Source organism: Camelina sativa, chromosome 17, assembly GCF_000633955.1.
Source record: "Camelina sativa cultivar DH55 chromosome 17, Cs, whole genome shotgun sequence".
NCBI lineage: Eukaryota > Viridiplantae > Streptophyta > Magnoliopsida > Brassicales > Brassicaceae > Camelina > Camelina sativa.
In genome coordinates this window covers 21,246,220-21,263,250 of record NC_025701.1, presented here as the reverse complement: position 1 = coordinate 21,263,250, position 17,031 = coordinate 21,246,220, and the positions used below count along the sequence as shown (strand labels likewise).

The 17,031-nt window shown below is 34.0% G+C and overlaps 3 protein-coding genes and 1 non-coding gene across 5 annotated transcripts; 3 read left to right on the top strand and 1 right to left on the bottom strand.

The window, feature by feature from the left end:
- On the bottom strand, positions 231 to 8,634 carry LOC104757794 (mediator of RNA polymerase II transcription subunit 34). 2 transcript variants are annotated; one of them, XM_010480585.2, is made up of 20 exons: positions 8,437 to 8,634; positions 7,951 to 8,177; positions 7,717 to 7,863; positions 7,385 to 7,600; positions 7,153 to 7,257; positions 6,916 to 7,020; positions 6,704 to 6,826; positions 6,451 to 6,539; positions 6,263 to 6,299; positions 6,142 to 6,175; positions 5,919 to 5,971; positions 5,767 to 5,844; positions 5,601 to 5,666; positions 5,259 to 5,325; positions 5,103 to 5,156; positions 4,814 to 4,921; positions 4,666 to 4,730; positions 4,394 to 4,472; positions 3,937 to 4,139; positions 231 to 431 (listed from the first exon to the last, which is right to left on the bottom strand). In XM_010480585.2, the coding sequence occupies exons 1-20, from the start codon at positions 8,498 to 8,500 to the stop codon at positions 231 to 233; spliced, it is 2,121 nt and encodes a 706-aa protein (XP_010478887.1). In that variant the 5' UTR covers positions 8,501 to 8,634. The 2 variants fall into 2 exon arrangements, with proteins under 2 accessions (XP_010478887.1, XP_010478886.1); XM_010480584.2 differs by lacking the exon at positions 231 to 431 and adding an exon at positions 3,509 to 3,847 and having other exon boundaries at positions 8,437 to 8,587.
- Positions 875 to 1,488, top strand: LOC109129851 (MATH domain and coiled-coil domain-containing protein At1g31390-like). Its single transcript, XM_019238808.1, has 2 exons — positions 875 to 1,066; positions 1,159 to 1,488. Exons 1-2 carry the CDS (start codon positions 890 to 892, stop codon positions 1,486 to 1,488), a joined length of 507 nt encoding a protein of 168 aa, XP_019094353.1. The 5' UTR covers positions 875 to 889.
- On the top strand, positions 2,046 to 3,302 carry LOC109129832 (MATH domain and coiled-coil domain-containing protein At1g31390-like). The gene is made up of 4 exons (XM_019238693.1): positions 2,046 to 2,152; positions 2,244 to 2,410; positions 2,586 to 2,812; positions 2,973 to 3,302. The coding sequence occupies exons 1-4, from the start codon at positions 2,046 to 2,048 to the stop codon at positions 3,300 to 3,302; spliced, it is 831 nt and encodes a 276-aa protein (XP_019094238.1).
- TRNAQ-UUG lies at positions 12,750 to 12,821 on the top strand. Its single transcript has one exon. It is a non-coding gene; the product is annotated as a tRNA-Gln (tRNA).

Sequence of the window (17,031 nt, the reverse complement as noted above, 5' to 3'; positions counted from 1 at the left end):
AAATTAAAAAATGTCTTAGTGTCTCAGTTCATGCTTATGTTACATATTATTATTGACTTACACATGTGAAGATGCTACTGCTCATGCAGAGTATGTTAGTACTTATTTTTTTCTGATAAGAAATCGGTTAATTTCTTATATAAAAATAGTGTAAATTTGGAACCTTTAACAAAGAAGGACTAAAATTCTCATAATAACTGCAATGATTGGATAAGAAAGTAAGTGATTCATCAAGCTTCTTCTTCATTGCTGCTCTCTACCAAAACAACATCTTTCTGTGTCTTAGCTCTCTTTCTTGATCTACTTTCACATGTCCCTTCCTTTGTTGGATCTTTAACAATGTGTTCAGAGGCTGCATCGTGTCTCATCACTTCTTCTAGAATCCTGTCTCCATACTTTTCTGTTTTAAATTTTCCTATAATTTTCTCCAACTGCAAATCAAACCAATAAAACTTTAAAGGCAAGCTATCAAACGTGAAATAAAAAGAATAAAACGCAAAATATAGACAATGATCTTACCAATACCGAGTCAACAATCAGTTTTATCACAACATGTTCTATCTCGTCTCTCTTTAACTCAGCACCTAGGTTTAACCACAGAGTTTAGAATCAACAACAACAACAAAAACATAATGCAGCTCAAACTAATAAATGAAAAAAAAAAACGAGACTAACTTAGATCCTTGTGCTTATTTCTGAGTTTGTCACCCAGCTGTAACATCGTCACTCTTTGATCCTTGGCTTGCGTTTCTTGCACCATCGTAACCACGAGCTTCGCTAGGTCTGCAAAAATTCATGACACCGAAAAAACAGATGTTCTATGTTTCGTGCCATTACAGTGGGACAACCCTGGTTTGATATGAACACTCCTAGTTATGGTTCCCAAGCAATGCTTCCCCTTACCAAACTTCTTGACGTAAATGGTGGGTTTTCGGTTAAGGGAGAAGTCAAGATTGTAGCCGAGGTTGGCGTTCTTGAAGTTGTTGGCAAATCAGATGTGTTAGAGGAAACTTCATTACTAAATGAAAGCATCGATGTCAATGGGTTTCAAGTTCTTCCTTCACAGGTAAGTTAAGTACTTTACACATGTCATAAGAGTTGCTCACTATTCAAGCTGCATGTATATATGGTTTAACTTTGTACATCGATTTTTTTCAGGTAGAATCTGTGAAGAGTCTTTTTGAAAACCACCCTGACATTGCATCAAAATTCCGTCTTAAGTGCACGCATTTGAGAACAGCATACTTGAATAGCATACTAAACTTGACCGAGAGCTTGTGCCAGTCCCCTGAGGAACTCTCCAATGCTGATCTGGCCAATGCATACTCTACACTAACTTGTGTGACAAAAGCGGGGTTTAAGTTGGACTGGTTGGAGAAGAAACTGAAAGAGGTTGCTGAGGCTCGGCTGCAAGAGATTGAGGAAGAATTGGTGGACATGAAGCAAAAGTGCGTTGACAAAGAGGCTCTGTTGGATTCCATAAGATGATGTTGTTTGATGATTTGAGTTGTCATAGACAGTGAAAAGTTTGGATCTAATTGGTGTTTTGATCGCTTTGTTTTTAGTCTTACAGTACTCTTTAATTTTGGTGAATTTCAAAGAGACTTGCTGTCATTGAGGTTTCCCTATGTTTATTTAATTTCACTTTGTTTCTTGATGGAAAAGGAATTAAAAAAAAATGTCTTAGTGTCACAATAATTGGTCTTATCAGCCCACCAATGAGCTATGAGGAGCCAAAGCGATTCACATTCCTCTAGTTTTTGTAATCGACGCCAAGACTCCCATTCAAACCCTATTAAATGTTTTTAAAGCAAAGTGACCATGCGTTTTCTCGAACGTTATGTGGCCTACTTATAAAGATTGTTGTGCGTGTGTATTGTGCCAAGTCTTGTAAAAGCTTCGAGTTTGTAGTGTAATCTTACTCTCTCTTATATTGGTTTCGTCTTTAAATTTTCTTTAAAATTGTTGTTTAAGACAATTAAGTGTGTGTGCCTCTCTTCATGTTCTGCTGGTAGTTTGGTAGTGAAGAGTCATCATCAAGATCAATGGAGAAGCAATATGAAAAGAAGATAACATGGACAATTAAGAATTTCTCCTCTTTGCAATCTGAGAAACTCTATTCTCTTCCATTCGTAGTCGGTGGCTCCAAATGGTTAGAAAACTTGTTCTCTAATGTTTCGTACGCTCATTTTCGGTTTTTACTTGATATTGTCCTTGCTTTACTGGTTTTGTTTTTCTGGCAGGCGTTTTCTCGTCTATCCCAAGGGAAAAGGGGTCATTGTTGATGATTATTTGTCTCTGTATCTGGATGTCCCTGATTCTGATAGTTTGCCTAATGGATGGAAAAGGCACACCAAATTTCGCTTAACTGTTGTAAACCAAATTTGGGAGAGAATCTCCCAACATAAAGGTGATTCTTTCTACATTTTGCTAAATTATTTTCCTAAAGGCTGACAGAGTAAAGTTCTTGGTGTATGGTTCTACTTGTGGATTCATGGGACTTGTGTTGCTGTGAGGTTCTATATCTATGTGTTGTGCGATTCTTGTCTTGAATAAAGTAGTATATATGTTTCGTGGTTTTACAGAAGGAGAATATTGGTTTGATCAGAAGATGCCTACTAGTGGTTTTTCAGCAATGCTTCCCCTTAACAAACTTATTGACATAAATGATGGGTTTCTTGTGAATGGAGAAGTCAAGGTTGTTGCTGAGGTTGGTGTTCTTGAAGTTATTGGCGGATCAGATGTGTTAGAGGAAACTTTATTAGTTCATGAAAGCGTTGATGTCAATGGGTTTCAAGTTCTTCCCTCACAGGTACTTTTTAAATACGTTATTGTAAAGAGTTGCTAACTAAGTAACTAGTTCAGTTTCTTGTATATAATATATATATAGAAGCTGCCTGTATGGTTTTCAGGTCTCGAAAAACTTGTATCTGATTTGGGTTTTACCCTTTTCGTCCATGTTTCACTCGCAGGTAGAGTCTGTGAACAACCTCTTTAACTGGTACCCAGACATTGCATCGAAATTCTGTCTAGAGAACCCACATCTGAGAACAACATACTTGAATAGCCTACTAAGCTTGACTGAGATTATGTGCAAGTCCCCTAAGAAACTCTCCAATAATGATCTGGTCAACGCATATTCTACACTATCTTATGTAGCAAAAGCGGGGTTTAAGCTGGATTGGTTGGAGAAGGAGCTGAAAGAGGTTGGCCAGACTCGGGCGCGAGACATTGAGGAAGAGTTGAAGGACATGAAGCAAAAGTGCGCAGACATGGAGGCTCTGCTGGAATTCTTGAGATGATGTTGTTTGATGACTTGAACTGTCATATGCTGATAAGAGTTTGGAACTAATTGGTGTTTTGGTTTTTGTCGTTTGGAACTTGATTTCATTTGTGGTTTCACTATTTTTCTTTTATGATCTTAGTGTCTCAGTTGATGCTTATATATGTTGCATATTACTAACTTATAAAAGATTACTAAAGATAGTGAAATTGCTTATGCAAAGTATGTTAGTAATTAACTATTATGATATATTATAGAATCATTTAGTTTCTTACATAAGATTAGTGTAAATTTGGAACCTTTAACAGAGAAGAACTAAAAGAAGAGCAGCGATGATTGGATAAGAAGATATTTGATTCATCAAGCTTCTTCATCTTCATCGCTGCTGTCTACCAAAACAACATCCTTCTGTGTCTTAGCTCTCTTTCTTGATCTGCTTTCACATGCCCCTTCCTTTGTTGGATCTTCAACAATGTCTTCAGAGACTACATCGTGTCTCATCACTTCTTCTAGAATCCTATCTCCATACTTTTCTGTCTTTAACTTTCCTATAATTTTCTCCAACTGCAAATCAAACCAATTAAGCTTTAACGGCAAGCTATCAAACGTGAAATAAAAGGAATGAAACGCAAAATTTATCGACGCAAACTCACCTCTTGTAATGAATCTGGTTTCTGGGAACTTATCGAGCCAATCTGCTGGGTTGAGAGGACCGTGTGAGGGAGTATGTTTCCATCAGCTGCGGATATCTCCTTCCGTAGCTCGTCAAGCTTAAGTTCTAACCCGGAAAATGAAATACTTCTTTTCGATTTCTTGATTTGTTTGCTTGAGGTTTCCATTTTGATCGTCTTTCTTCCTGTTCCACAATATAAGGACAGGTTTTTTGTTATGAAAGTTCCAACTCCTAGAAAGTATCCCGAGCAAGCCAAAACAGTTTCAAAAGGAAATGAGATGTGTCGAATCACGAATGTCATCTATACTCGCTAGAAAACTACATGATGCTTCAAACATTTTCTACTTCTGTGACTTCTATTGGTTCAACTAGCTGAGTGGCTAACACTTGAAACGAAAAAAACCGGCTTTTGCTGATTCTGAAGCCTTATTCCTTACCTTGCAACAGTTGGTTGGCCAACGGTCCCATTGTTACATAAGCGTTTGTCGAGTATGGTGTGTGCTGGAATTCTTCTTTCTGCACAGAAAAAAACCAAAACTCAATTGCGGCCTAAAGAAACGAATGTCACAAGTTATCAGGTGTCGATATTACAATTTGACAGAGAACTATAAAGATATTTCAAAGCATTGCTAAATACTAATTGAGCTAGGTTATCAAGTGTCGATATAAAAATCTGACTCAAAAACATAAACATAGACAATGATCTTACCAATACCGAGTCAACAATCAGTTTTATCACAAGATGTTCTATCTCGTCTCTCTTTAACTCAGCACCTAGGTTTCACCACAGAGTGTAAAATCAACAACAACAAAAACTGAATGCAGCTCAAACTAATAATGACAAAAACGAGACTAACTTAGATCCTTGTGCTTATTTCTGAGTTTGTCACCCAGCTGTAACATCGTCACTCTTTGATCCTTGGCTTGCGTTTCTTGCACCATAGAAACCACGAGCTTAGCTAGGTCTGCAAAAATTCATGACACCGAAAAAAACATGATTACATTATCGACCGTGATACGGCTGATAGTTGTTGAGAAATTGCAACTGAGCTAATAGTCCTTGAAACAAAATAAGTTATAAGCTGACTTCAAACAGTTGCACAAGAATGTATTTCAGAGAAACAACAAGCAAAAGTAGGGACATACCCGATACGTCAACTTCCTTAAGCTCACTTGACAAGGCACAGTTGTCACACATTCCTTACCAAATGTAGTAGAATAAGGATCAGCACATCAGAAAATCTAAAATCAGGGAACCTAGTAGAAAATCTATCAGTAATAGAAAACTGTAAACAAGAATACCATCGCAATCTTGTGATGGCTCCCCAAAATGACGGAAAAAAGCACTTCGACGGCATTTGGTTTTAGACTGCAAAAATGGAATCTCAGAAATTATGGTTCATAAGATAGCGTACAAATTAGAACATTTCATGATCATGATCTTTAATGCTAGACAAGATAAAAGAGTAAACAAAAGAAAGTAATTTGGTCACTCTAACGCAGGCTGAGCAAAGTACATAACTCTCTTGGAAGTTGGTGCCTTTAGCCAATACAAAAGTGCTGATTGCCACAGTTTGCTCCAGATATATACAGGTGTAATAACAATGATGCGCTCTTCAGGAAAGAGCAAATGAAACAGCTTACCTGACAATATCTTACTATATCATAGAGATTCTTCAGACCAGAATACTCGTAGAAGACCATGGAACTCTGTTTGGGAGGGAAGAGGAAGAAAGCATCAATGAAATTTCAGAAATATATAGATATATACAGCAAATATTAGCAGGGTAGAGTAAAATTTGGAGCTCACCTGCCTGGGAACATCAGCCGAGCGAAAAAAGAGGATGCATTCAGATGGGAGGCCATCACGACCGGCACGGCCACTCTCCTACATTATGGTGGTTAGGTGATAAGAGGCAACCTTATAACTACATCGAGTTTTAGTGAACAAGAGACTGGAACCTGGTAGTAAGTCTCCATCGATTTGCTCAAACTGTGGTGGATGACAAACCTGACTACAACAATGTCTCATGTATCAGTTGGAGAAGATAGTAAGAATGGTGATAAATAAAATGCAAGGGATGGTAGTTTTTAGAAACTTGTATATGATTTTAAGAATCAGCAGCTACTGGTAATATATAGCTGAAGGGATAATAACTTGCAAGAGGAAGAAATCTGCACTAACCATCAGGCTTGTTGATTCCCATGCCAAAGGCAACCTGCAAAACGATAAATACTAATTAGAGTTCACTATTGCAGATCACTGTACCACTAAATACCAGAATGATAACGGAGAATATACGTACTGTTCCAACAATGACCTGCAACTTGTTCTTGCTCCATCTGTCAACGTGACACAACAAAATAGTCAGTCAGTGCTGCAAACTGCACATTAATAACTTGATTTTAAGAGCATGGTCGAGCTGCATCAGAGTTGGACTTTGAATCTCAGGTTCAAGTTAAGTACCACACGTTTTAAGAAATATTAGCTTACCGCATATGAACTTTTTCGCGCATATTTACATCCATATCAGCGTGGTAATAATCAGCAGAAATACCTCTCTCTCGTAAATCACTTGCAATCTATCAACATTGCGTGGAAGACAAAATATGTAAGCTTTTCTTCCCCGATCCAAGGTTCAATATAGAACAATATTAATGGTCAGAATTCAGAAATGAAAGTTGCAAAAGAAGAATATAATGGTAACTTGAGTACATATGATGATGTGTGAATTTTTATTACAAACCTGTTCACATTCCTTCCGTGAGAAGCAGTAGACTATTCCAGATTCATTGTTAGAGTATGATTCCCGTATGAAATCTGCAATTTCATCAACCACTACTTTACCAACTGCCGATTTTTCTCGCACCTGCAAGATAATTCACTGCTCATGTCCACCCCAACATATTATCTACAGAACGAGAGATATAAATTAATAAAATTCATTACTATGAGTACCGAGTAAAAGAGATTTGGCCTGTTAACACTGCTAACAAATTTGACGCATTTAGGAATATGCAGCATTTCGATCAGATCATTTTGGATCTTCTGTGTAGCAGTTGCCTGCAATATAGACATAAATATAATTATTGGTCATTTTCTGATTAGCACAAGAGCAAGCTCCCTAGTGTTGACTGATTTAATCCCAAAAAAGTGGGCGAATACAGCATGAAATAGATGAAAACAAAAACATACAGTTAAAGCCACCATGGGAACTTTAGGAAACTGGGTTTTTAGAATGCTTAAGTTCTTGTAATCAGGGCGAAAATCATGACCCCACTGACTACAACAATGAGCCTCCTGCAAACGAACCAAACATTGGAAATTGAACACTCAGAGAGTAGTTTTTTTTTTGCTTAGAGTGTGGTATGTCCAAATAAAAGAAAGCTAGAATCTGAGTAAGAAACTAAAACCAGGAGACACTTACATCAATTGATATAAGAGAGAGGCGACCAGCATTATGACACTTTTCAAGCTTCGACATGAACCTTTTGCTCTTTGATACCTTTTCCGGTGTTACATAAAGTATCTTGAGGTCATCTTCACCCTTTTCAAGTGCTTTGTACACAAATTTCTCATTTTCCTTGCCAGAAGTAGAGGTCAGCATGTATGCTGAAATTCCTAGAGCAGCCAAACCCATAACCTGGACAATCGTAAACCATAATTGATCTCAACACACATAAACAAAGAATATCTAAAGATGAGAGCTGTTTCATGAAGTGGACCTACAAAAACAATTTCCTTAAGTCAAATACTAACCTGATCCTGAATGAGTGAAAGTAAAGGACTGACAACAAGAGTTGTACCACCACGAAGTATAGCGGGAAGTTGATAGCAAAGACTCTTCCCACCACCTGCTGCCATGATCACCAGTACATCTCTTCCCAACATTATAGCGTTAATAATCTAATCATAACGCGGACTGTCATAAGAATCAACAAATGAAAACAGATAACATCATAGTATATACCGAAAATGCAGAAAGACACTTACTTCCTTCTGGTTAGCCCTATACTCGGATATACCAAAAGTGTTAAACCTAACATCATCAGCACGAGAATCCCACTCGAACGCCTCAGACCAATTCTCTATAACAGTAGAGCCACCAGATGATGACGCAACAGGGCTTTCTGATGCTGCTAGTGCTTTTAACAGTGTCTTTAACTCAGACTTCCTCTCGTATAACCTATCTTGATGCTCAATCAAAGCACTTATCTGACCTGTAAACCGGTTTCAATCAACACGAAATTCAAAAACTGAAACTTTCACTAAGACATAATCCAAGTTCTTATGGCTATGAACTCGTAAATTAACCTAAAAACCTCAATGTATTTCATATAAAGAAGACAAAAATAGTGAATTTGAATGTTTTTGTAGGTTACTTATATACCAGAAGCAACCTGAGAAACCCAAAACGCGAATTCGAAGGACAAAAAAACACAAAAACAGGAACGAGTGAAAAAGAAGAAAAAGGTAAACCTTGAACATCCTTTAACTCGACGTCTAAATTCTGAAGCTCTTCCTGAATCGCTTCGCTTTCCATTGAATAACACCGGCAGGATCAACGGCGGTGTGTTTACCCTTTCGTCGTCGGCGACACTCCCGTAACTCGGAAACGATGGAAAGTGAAGCCAATATATTGGGCCTAAATTGGGCTACAATCATCTAAATGGGTTTATTGGCGTTGGCTTAATTTATCATACCACCTTTTTTTTTGTTTTTAATATCATAAGTTTTGACTTTTGAACCCATAGGCATAGACCATCTCTAATTCTCTATTAATGATTTTTAAAGGTTATAAATCAACTTTTCTAAATCAAAATATCTAACAAAAAAATTGAGTTAATTCTAAATGTAGAGGTTTTGGAACCAACTCTAAAGTTTTGGAATTACAATTTTAGTTTTGTATTTTTTTTCAATTATAAAAATAAATAAAACTTCCAAATTTGGAACCATGGTTGAAGCTGGTCTTGATCCATTTCCCATGGATTCACGCATGTATAAATGAGAAAATATTGATGTTCTATATTACTATTTTTTATGATTTTTAAAGAAAGAAGAGGAGTGAGTGAGGTCAGTGATGAACTAGAGCATGAAGTGCAAAGAATGTCAGCCTCTTCTTGACTTCATCGATGCAATATTCATCCAGGAGTGCTCTCTAGGATCAAACCTTTCAGTTGTGCTGTTTAAGTACGAGAGAAAGAGTTCCAATAATCTCTTTCTTGTTATCTTCACATTTTAGTGTCAAGATTGGGGGAAAAAACATAAAAGAAGGATTTAATTTGCTGAAAATCACAGGAGGATGCTTTTGCTAACCATATTTCGTTTTGGATGTTTGTTAAGATAATCTAAAAAGTTTATATAATGAGCCTTATACAGGGTCTAATGCACTAATAGTTAACACATTTTGAGAGAAAAAAAAAAAAAAAAGAGAGAGAAAAGAGAGGGCATACATGTGTTGGTCCAGCCACGACAACCATCATCACTTCCAAAGACGTAAATTTCATCATCCAATTTTACCACTAAAGCATTTGAACGGATACAACCTGTTGAACTATGAGCCTTACAATATTCCTGGATGGATAATATGATTGCACTGATGAAAACCATGTTTCAGAGTCTTTATCAAATCCGCCCAACAGAATTGCTTCGGTTGGATCTCCCTCTGGTACCTGTGCAGGGTATGAAGTTCTCTCATAACCATTAGCGGTCTAACCATTGTTTTGGCTCACTTTCTTGGTAACCGAACTTAATTTTGCTAGAGATATGAATCCCAAAACCAAAAGTAATATCAAAATCTCTTTAGTAAAACTTAGATAACTTAAGACAAAACAAGAACAAATTTTGATTCACCTCTAGATCTGTAAAAAAACATACTGCGATTTCTTTAGATTTACTGTTGATTTTTTAATTAATTTTTTTTATTATAAATAGCATATCTATATATACATTTTTGGAGACATTTATGAAATAAATCCTGAAGTTCATACTTATTTACATGCATACTATTGGTATTAAATAATTAATTTAATAAACAAATTAATTCTACTTATATTTGATTTTTTTATAGAAACTAAGTGTTTTAAAAGGTAAAAAACATAATTGTAAATGTATACAGATTTTATTTCCTTATTTTATAAATAGGTGAGTGAAGAGGTATTGTTCTTTAAAAATTTGAAAAATTGATTTGATAAAAAGTGACTTTTAGCCTCACATACTATATATTACTTTCACAGGTTTCTTATGATGAGTTTTTGTGGATTAAAAATCTATGAATATGTTGCGTGATCCGCCTAGCAAGAAGGGTTTGGATTATAGAACTAATACTAAAACTATTAGTTTATTTTATATACTATAGATTTGTAGTTATAGTTTGTAAAATTAACTTATAAATTATATAGTATATAATCTACAAAATATTACACACATACTACAACACATTCTTAATATTACAAAAAAAAAATTATACACATAAAAATATACACTAACATACCATATAGGCATATATTACCTCCTTTTAATTACAGAATACAAAACTAAGTGTTAAAATTTTATATTCGATCTAATAACAAATTTAATGTAATTAGGTTATAAACTGTATAAAACGTAAGAAGGATAAAAAAACAATATAAACAAAATTATAAATTAATTAGATAAAAGTTAATTATTTGAGAATTTGAAAACTAAATAAATTAAAAATTATTATTTAAAATACAATAATTTTTAATTTAGTTCCGCGGTGTCCCGCGGGTAAAAACCTAGTACTATAAATAAACATACTTGAATTGAGTAATAAGTAATGTGGAAACTTTTATGTATTGTCTTAGGGTCTGACTAGTTCAAACACAGCGTAGAGATTGCGGAAGCGGACGATTGCGGTTTCAAGCGTTATTAAGCATTTTGAATGGCTGGTTTAGCGTTTTAAAATGGGTGCGTTTGCGGGAATTTTACGACTGGTTGACCAACAGTTGCAATAGCGGTTAAAACATAATAAATGTAATATATAATAATATAAATGTTTCAAAACACTAAAAACTTTATTAAACTTGATTTATAATTAAAAATCATTAAAAATACTAAAATAATTATTCAAAAAACAAATAAATTTCTTATTGAAACATTTATTACTTTATGTATTTGGCTTTTCATCCAACATTGTATCAAGTAATGTGATAAATGACAAAATATATGCTTTAGATTATAGATCTTCTCTGCTAAATCTCATAAACTCAATAAGTTCCTCACATTGAATTACAAGACCAAGATAAATTAATTATATAAGAGTTGAGAAGAGTCATTGGTGATTTGTTTTAATATTTTCACTAATACTATTATTTTCCCAAACTTCTGATGAAATGTCATATTTATTTAGCTTTTTTTGAACTTATGTGCAGTGTGCCAATAGTTTTACATCATGCTTTTTGGGTTTTTGTTAGTTAGAATCTTATTTGATTGTAATTGTTTATTTTCTAGTCTCTTCAATCGTATTTGTATTTCATTATTTCTCATCCTTAATGTTAATAGGTACTATGGTTAGGTTGAAGATATAAGAAAAAAATATTTTTGTATTTTTAATTTGTTTTTTGTTTTAAAAAAAAATCAACCGCAATTGCCCGCAACCGCAGCTTTTGAAATTCAGATGTTGGAAGCTGTTGAGAGCGATTGGGAGCGGTACAGAGCGATTTGTGTGATTGGCCCCAACCGCTAACAAACACAAATGCAGCGTTTGCGGGAGCTAGCAAGAGAACTAATGAGCACCTTAGTAAAAATATTTTCAAACGTATTATTTTAATAATTAGACAATTTTTATGTATTATTCTAGGTAAATTTCTCTATATATAGTGGCGGAGCTAGGAATTCAGTTTACCAGGGTCAAATTTTTTTTTAAAGGGTCAATTGTGTTATTAAAATTTTTATGGGGGTCATTTGTGCTATTTTATCAGGGTCAATTTGATTTTTTTCCTAATATTTCACCTAATTTTATAAATTCACCAGGGTCAATTGACCCTTATGACTCTGAGCTGCCTCCGCCACTGTCTATATATATTATAGTTTTTTTTTATCAAAAATATACTCCCTCTGTCTCACAAAGATTGAAGTTTAGGATTTTACACACATATTAAGACAGAGAGAATATATGATTTATTTTTCTCATACTTTTTCACTTTCCCATCTTCCCACTTTTACACTTCATACACTCTACATCATCAGTAATCATTAAAACAAAAATTTATTAAAAATATTCAAAACATCAATCTTGTTGGGACAAAGAAAATTCTCTAAAACTTCAATCTTTGTGAGACAGAGGGAGTATATTATACTAGTTTTTTGTAATTAAAACATGTCGGGACCGAACAAAATCTGCGAGCCATACCGGATCCCACTAATCAATCCCCTTCCCCTACCTCTCGATTAAAAGCTCACCAAACGACAAAACTACCTTTTTGCTAATTTCGTCATCGCTTGTGTCATCACTCATTTAAATCCCAAAATCGAAACATATCCTTTAGACCAGTTGAAAGTTGAACTAACAGCGAAGGTTTGCTCACAGATTCTCTTATTCGTATAGATTTGACCAAACACGTGCTTGCATAATTACTATAACATATCCATTCGAAGGCAAGTACTATCCCAAAAACACGATCCACTTTTAAATAGATATTGTATATATACACTAAAGGTTTTCTGTCTAAACGCGATCCCATTAAAACACGATCCACTTGCATGTATTATAATGTATATACAATATATCTAACCCTGATATTTACGTTTTTCACACAGTCAAATGTCGAGGTTCTATGGTGTAGTGGTTAGCACTCTGGACTTTGAATCCAGCGACCTGGGTTCGACTCCCGGTAGGACCTCTCTTGCTCTTCCATTTTTGAAAAAAAAAAAGAAACGAAACATATAATTCATACTATATTTTATTTTTTACACTCTAACTACTAGTCTACAGTACTACACCAGTCAGCCTAAGAGTTTCTTCGCTTTCACGATTCGATTTGGACGTCATATCACTATACATGGCGTACATGCATGTAGGTAGGTATTCATCTCTATCTCTCCTCCACTCACTCCCTTTGAATACAAACACGAGTACACGACTTACACAGCGCAGTACGTAACAATTGATTTTATATAATGGGGTAATATATATTTTCAATACGTACGGTTGTTAAAAATTATTGATACACAAAAACAAAAGCTGTGATGATTTATATAAGATTAGCTTTTGTTTGTTGTTCATGCGTGTTTAATTGTTTTTATAGAGGCTAAAATTTTAGCCATTCCAACAAAAATGGACTTATAATTCCAGCATCAAAACTCGATTGTAAACATAAAAGAATATAAACTTATCTCAAGTATACACTCGTATTATACTTTTGATCAAAGAAAGAAATGTATATGCTTCAAGCCTTTAACTAACAAAAAAAACTCTATACTCGATTACTTTCGACACGGTTTTAGACCTTTCTTTTCTAGTCAACACGTACGTTGTACGTAGACCTTGTTTTTTAATTTTATTTTAGTTTTATGTACGTAGACTTTGAGTTCTATCAAAGATGATATGCATAAGTCATATGTAAATCCAATCATTTCATTATATGATCAATAACATCTCTGAAACAGTTAGCTTACTTTTTATTTTATATCTAGAGCTTTGAAATGTGTTTTAGTTGACCCATTAATAACTAGACTGATTCTTATGTACATGTGTAGTAGTAGTTTTGGATTCCTTTCTGATTAAAAAAGTTTGTCTTGTTAAAATATCTACCTAAAAAACAAAAAATACAAATTATTGTTATTTTCTGAAAAGAAGAGAAATTAGTTAAGGGCAAAAAGAGAAGAGGCGACGACAGAGAAGCATTTTAATTTAGAGCCACTAGATTGGATGATCATAAATAAGAAGAGACGACGACACTCTTTTGTCTTTGTCACTGACACCAAACTTTTTTTAATCAATTTAGGAGGAGTATGAGTATTTTTCAACTAGCAATAATAATAATAATCTTATTTTAATAAATGCGTGCTGTCCCATGCAAGGAGCAGCTTTCTACATTAAATGCTTTACAGACTTCACCAGAAAACTTGTTTGTTCATATATATAAAAAAATATACTATATATAATGGAGACGATGCATCCGATCCAAATGCATGCATGTATTTAACATGCATGTATTGCTTGCTGTATTTATACACATCGTAGTTCCACAATCGTCTGTTCTCTCAAACCCTATCGGAAATATGTACTATAATTATTAACCAAATTATATTACATGATTTTCATTAATAATTTATCAAACCAATTGGTCAGCGGATTTGGGCAGCGTGACATTCTAATGTCAATGGGGAGGACCACAAAATCTATCTAATTACGCGTATATCATTCCATCGTCCAAGATTCTAGGTAATATAATGGTCATATAATTATTCTTTTGACGAACTACATATGACATAACTTGAACATGATAACAAAAGTGGTAACCAAACCACACTATATGTTTCCCAGTAAAAATGTTATAAATACATTATCAGTCTCAAGACTCTCAACTCTCCATCTCGAAAAGAAAAATCGCAAAATGAGAGGATAATAATCATTTATTAGTCTGCGGCAGATGTGATTTAGTTCCTAGTATTATTTAGCGATCAAACCCAACAATAAGAAAAAGTACTAAACACTATCGATCAAACTAACTAATAAGTAGTGAGGACGTGACACGCAACTTTTAGGGCCATAGTACAGTTAATTGCCAACAAAGTAGTACAAACCCAACTACTCGAAGTCTGAATGTTTGCCTCCCATAATAATCCTTAATTTTTCGGCTAGCAATGTAAGGATCCTAGAAATCCAAAAAAACCCGTTATGAACAAAGTGGAGTCAAAGAGGGTAATGTGTTAGGTCATAGGAATAAATGCTTTTTAAACCCCTTTTCAAAACAAAAAAAAAAACAAATACAAGAGGAGACAGATTCGTACGGCGAACGCAAAATGCGAAATCCTAGCTGATCTAAAAATAATTAGGGATGTGAAGGCAAGCTCATGAAAATAGAAAACAAAATCCGAAACGTTTTCCAAAGCTTAATGAACCCAAGTTTGTTCCTTTGCAATTGCTCTGCTCGGAGAAAAGAATGATTAGAGTTAGAGAGCCCTCCCTCATTCATATAGTTATAGATAACTATAAATGTTTATATTACATATTCACATGTGTATGTACAATAAATTGGTCAAATCAATATTTTTTGGACAAACTTAAAGGTTTATTTACAAGTGTAGTTTATATCATTCGTCTAATTATGACACCTCCCACCTATATATATACTTTATAGTGGAGTATAATACTCCAATATATTATGTTTTGACGAGTGATCAATATCACGTTTGAAAAGTCATATAATCACATTCTTCATTTAAAAAGAGTATTTTGTTAGTAATTTTAAGTATTTGTTTTAGCATTTAAAAATTTTATTGGAGTATTTTTCTTCTTCTTCATTTATGATTGTTTAATCAGTTAACTCATTTGATATCTACAACTCACAGTTGAACAGAAATGATAAAACACCAATTCAACACACATTAAAATATTAATGTCAGTGTGAAAAGCTTTGGTGCACATACATTGTAATATTCTACAAGGAGATGAATTCCTGGTTCTCAATCTGAATTTAAGCTGGAAAAAAAATTAAGCTGGAAAATGTGATGTCAGGTTTTGCAAGTCTTACCAAAAAAGCTAGCCTTTAAGTAGTCACCGAAAATATTTTTTTTTATATATATAAGCTCAAAATTTAACTCTTCACCCAAAGAAAAAGAAATAAAAAACATCACACTTATTATTGAGAAGTTCTCTCGCCGGAATATTCACGCAAACCACGGGTATGTTCGTTCACGTGCCCGGTGGCCGCTACCACAAACCCCACATTTATTGCATATATTCACATTTATTTTTATAGTATTAAAGAAAAGAAAAGAATTGTATCCAGTTTTATTCAATTGTATACATGGCTGGCTACATCTAACGTAGATTTTTGTTTATTAATCAAATTTACCTGAATTACGAGAAACATGTGAAAACTAGCCCAAACTATTCAGTATTCACTACTAACATCATAGATGAAGTAGATCATCTGTTTTCTCAAGCAAAACTGCTAAACTGATTGTGTTTATGTTTACAAGGGAAACATGTTTTATGCACTTTTTAAAAGCATAACATTTATTTAGTTTCCATCTTTACAATAAACTTTGGCACCTTCTTTAACCTATTTAATCTCTCTTTCGAAATCGTTATGATTTAATGTCAAAAAGACCTCCGGGACCGGCCTTGACCATCACATGTGATACAAATATATATATTCTTAAATAATTGATCTTCGGAAATATCAAAACAAAAGTGTATACAATTGAAATTTATGCATGAACATTAACTTGTTAATTACATGGTATCCTTTTTCAATTCTTCAACTATATTCTACTTGTTTAAGTTACTTCCCCACTGCACACTAGAAATTGACTACTATCTTAATTAAGTGTTTTTGAGCTAAAACCAAATACAATATTTGTAGATTGAAACACTTTCTTGCTTTAGAGCTAGGTTGCATGAAAACGGAAACGGATATACGGAAACGAAACGTTTCGGAAACGTGAAACGTGTTTTTCTAAAATTAAGAAATGGAAACGTTTTGGAAACGTATGTGTATATATATATTTGTATATACATAATAAAATACCAAACATAAAATCTATATCAAAAGTAATATTTGAAACAACACAAATTCAAAACATAAATATTAAATTGTTGAATTAAAACACTAATAATATTATATATTTATATGTACCATGAATATATATTTCAAAATATTTATTTATTAAGTTTCTAAGCTAAAAAAAATATTTTTTCATGATTCCAAAACGGAAACGGATTTTTCATCGTGTTTCCAAAATAGAAACGGAGTTTCCATCATGTTTCCAAACTAAGATTTTTATGAATCGTGTTTTCATGACTTGTTTCTATGTTTCCACGAGTTTCTATTTCTGAAACGTTTCGGAAACAGGAAACATACCTCAAAAAGAGTTTCCATG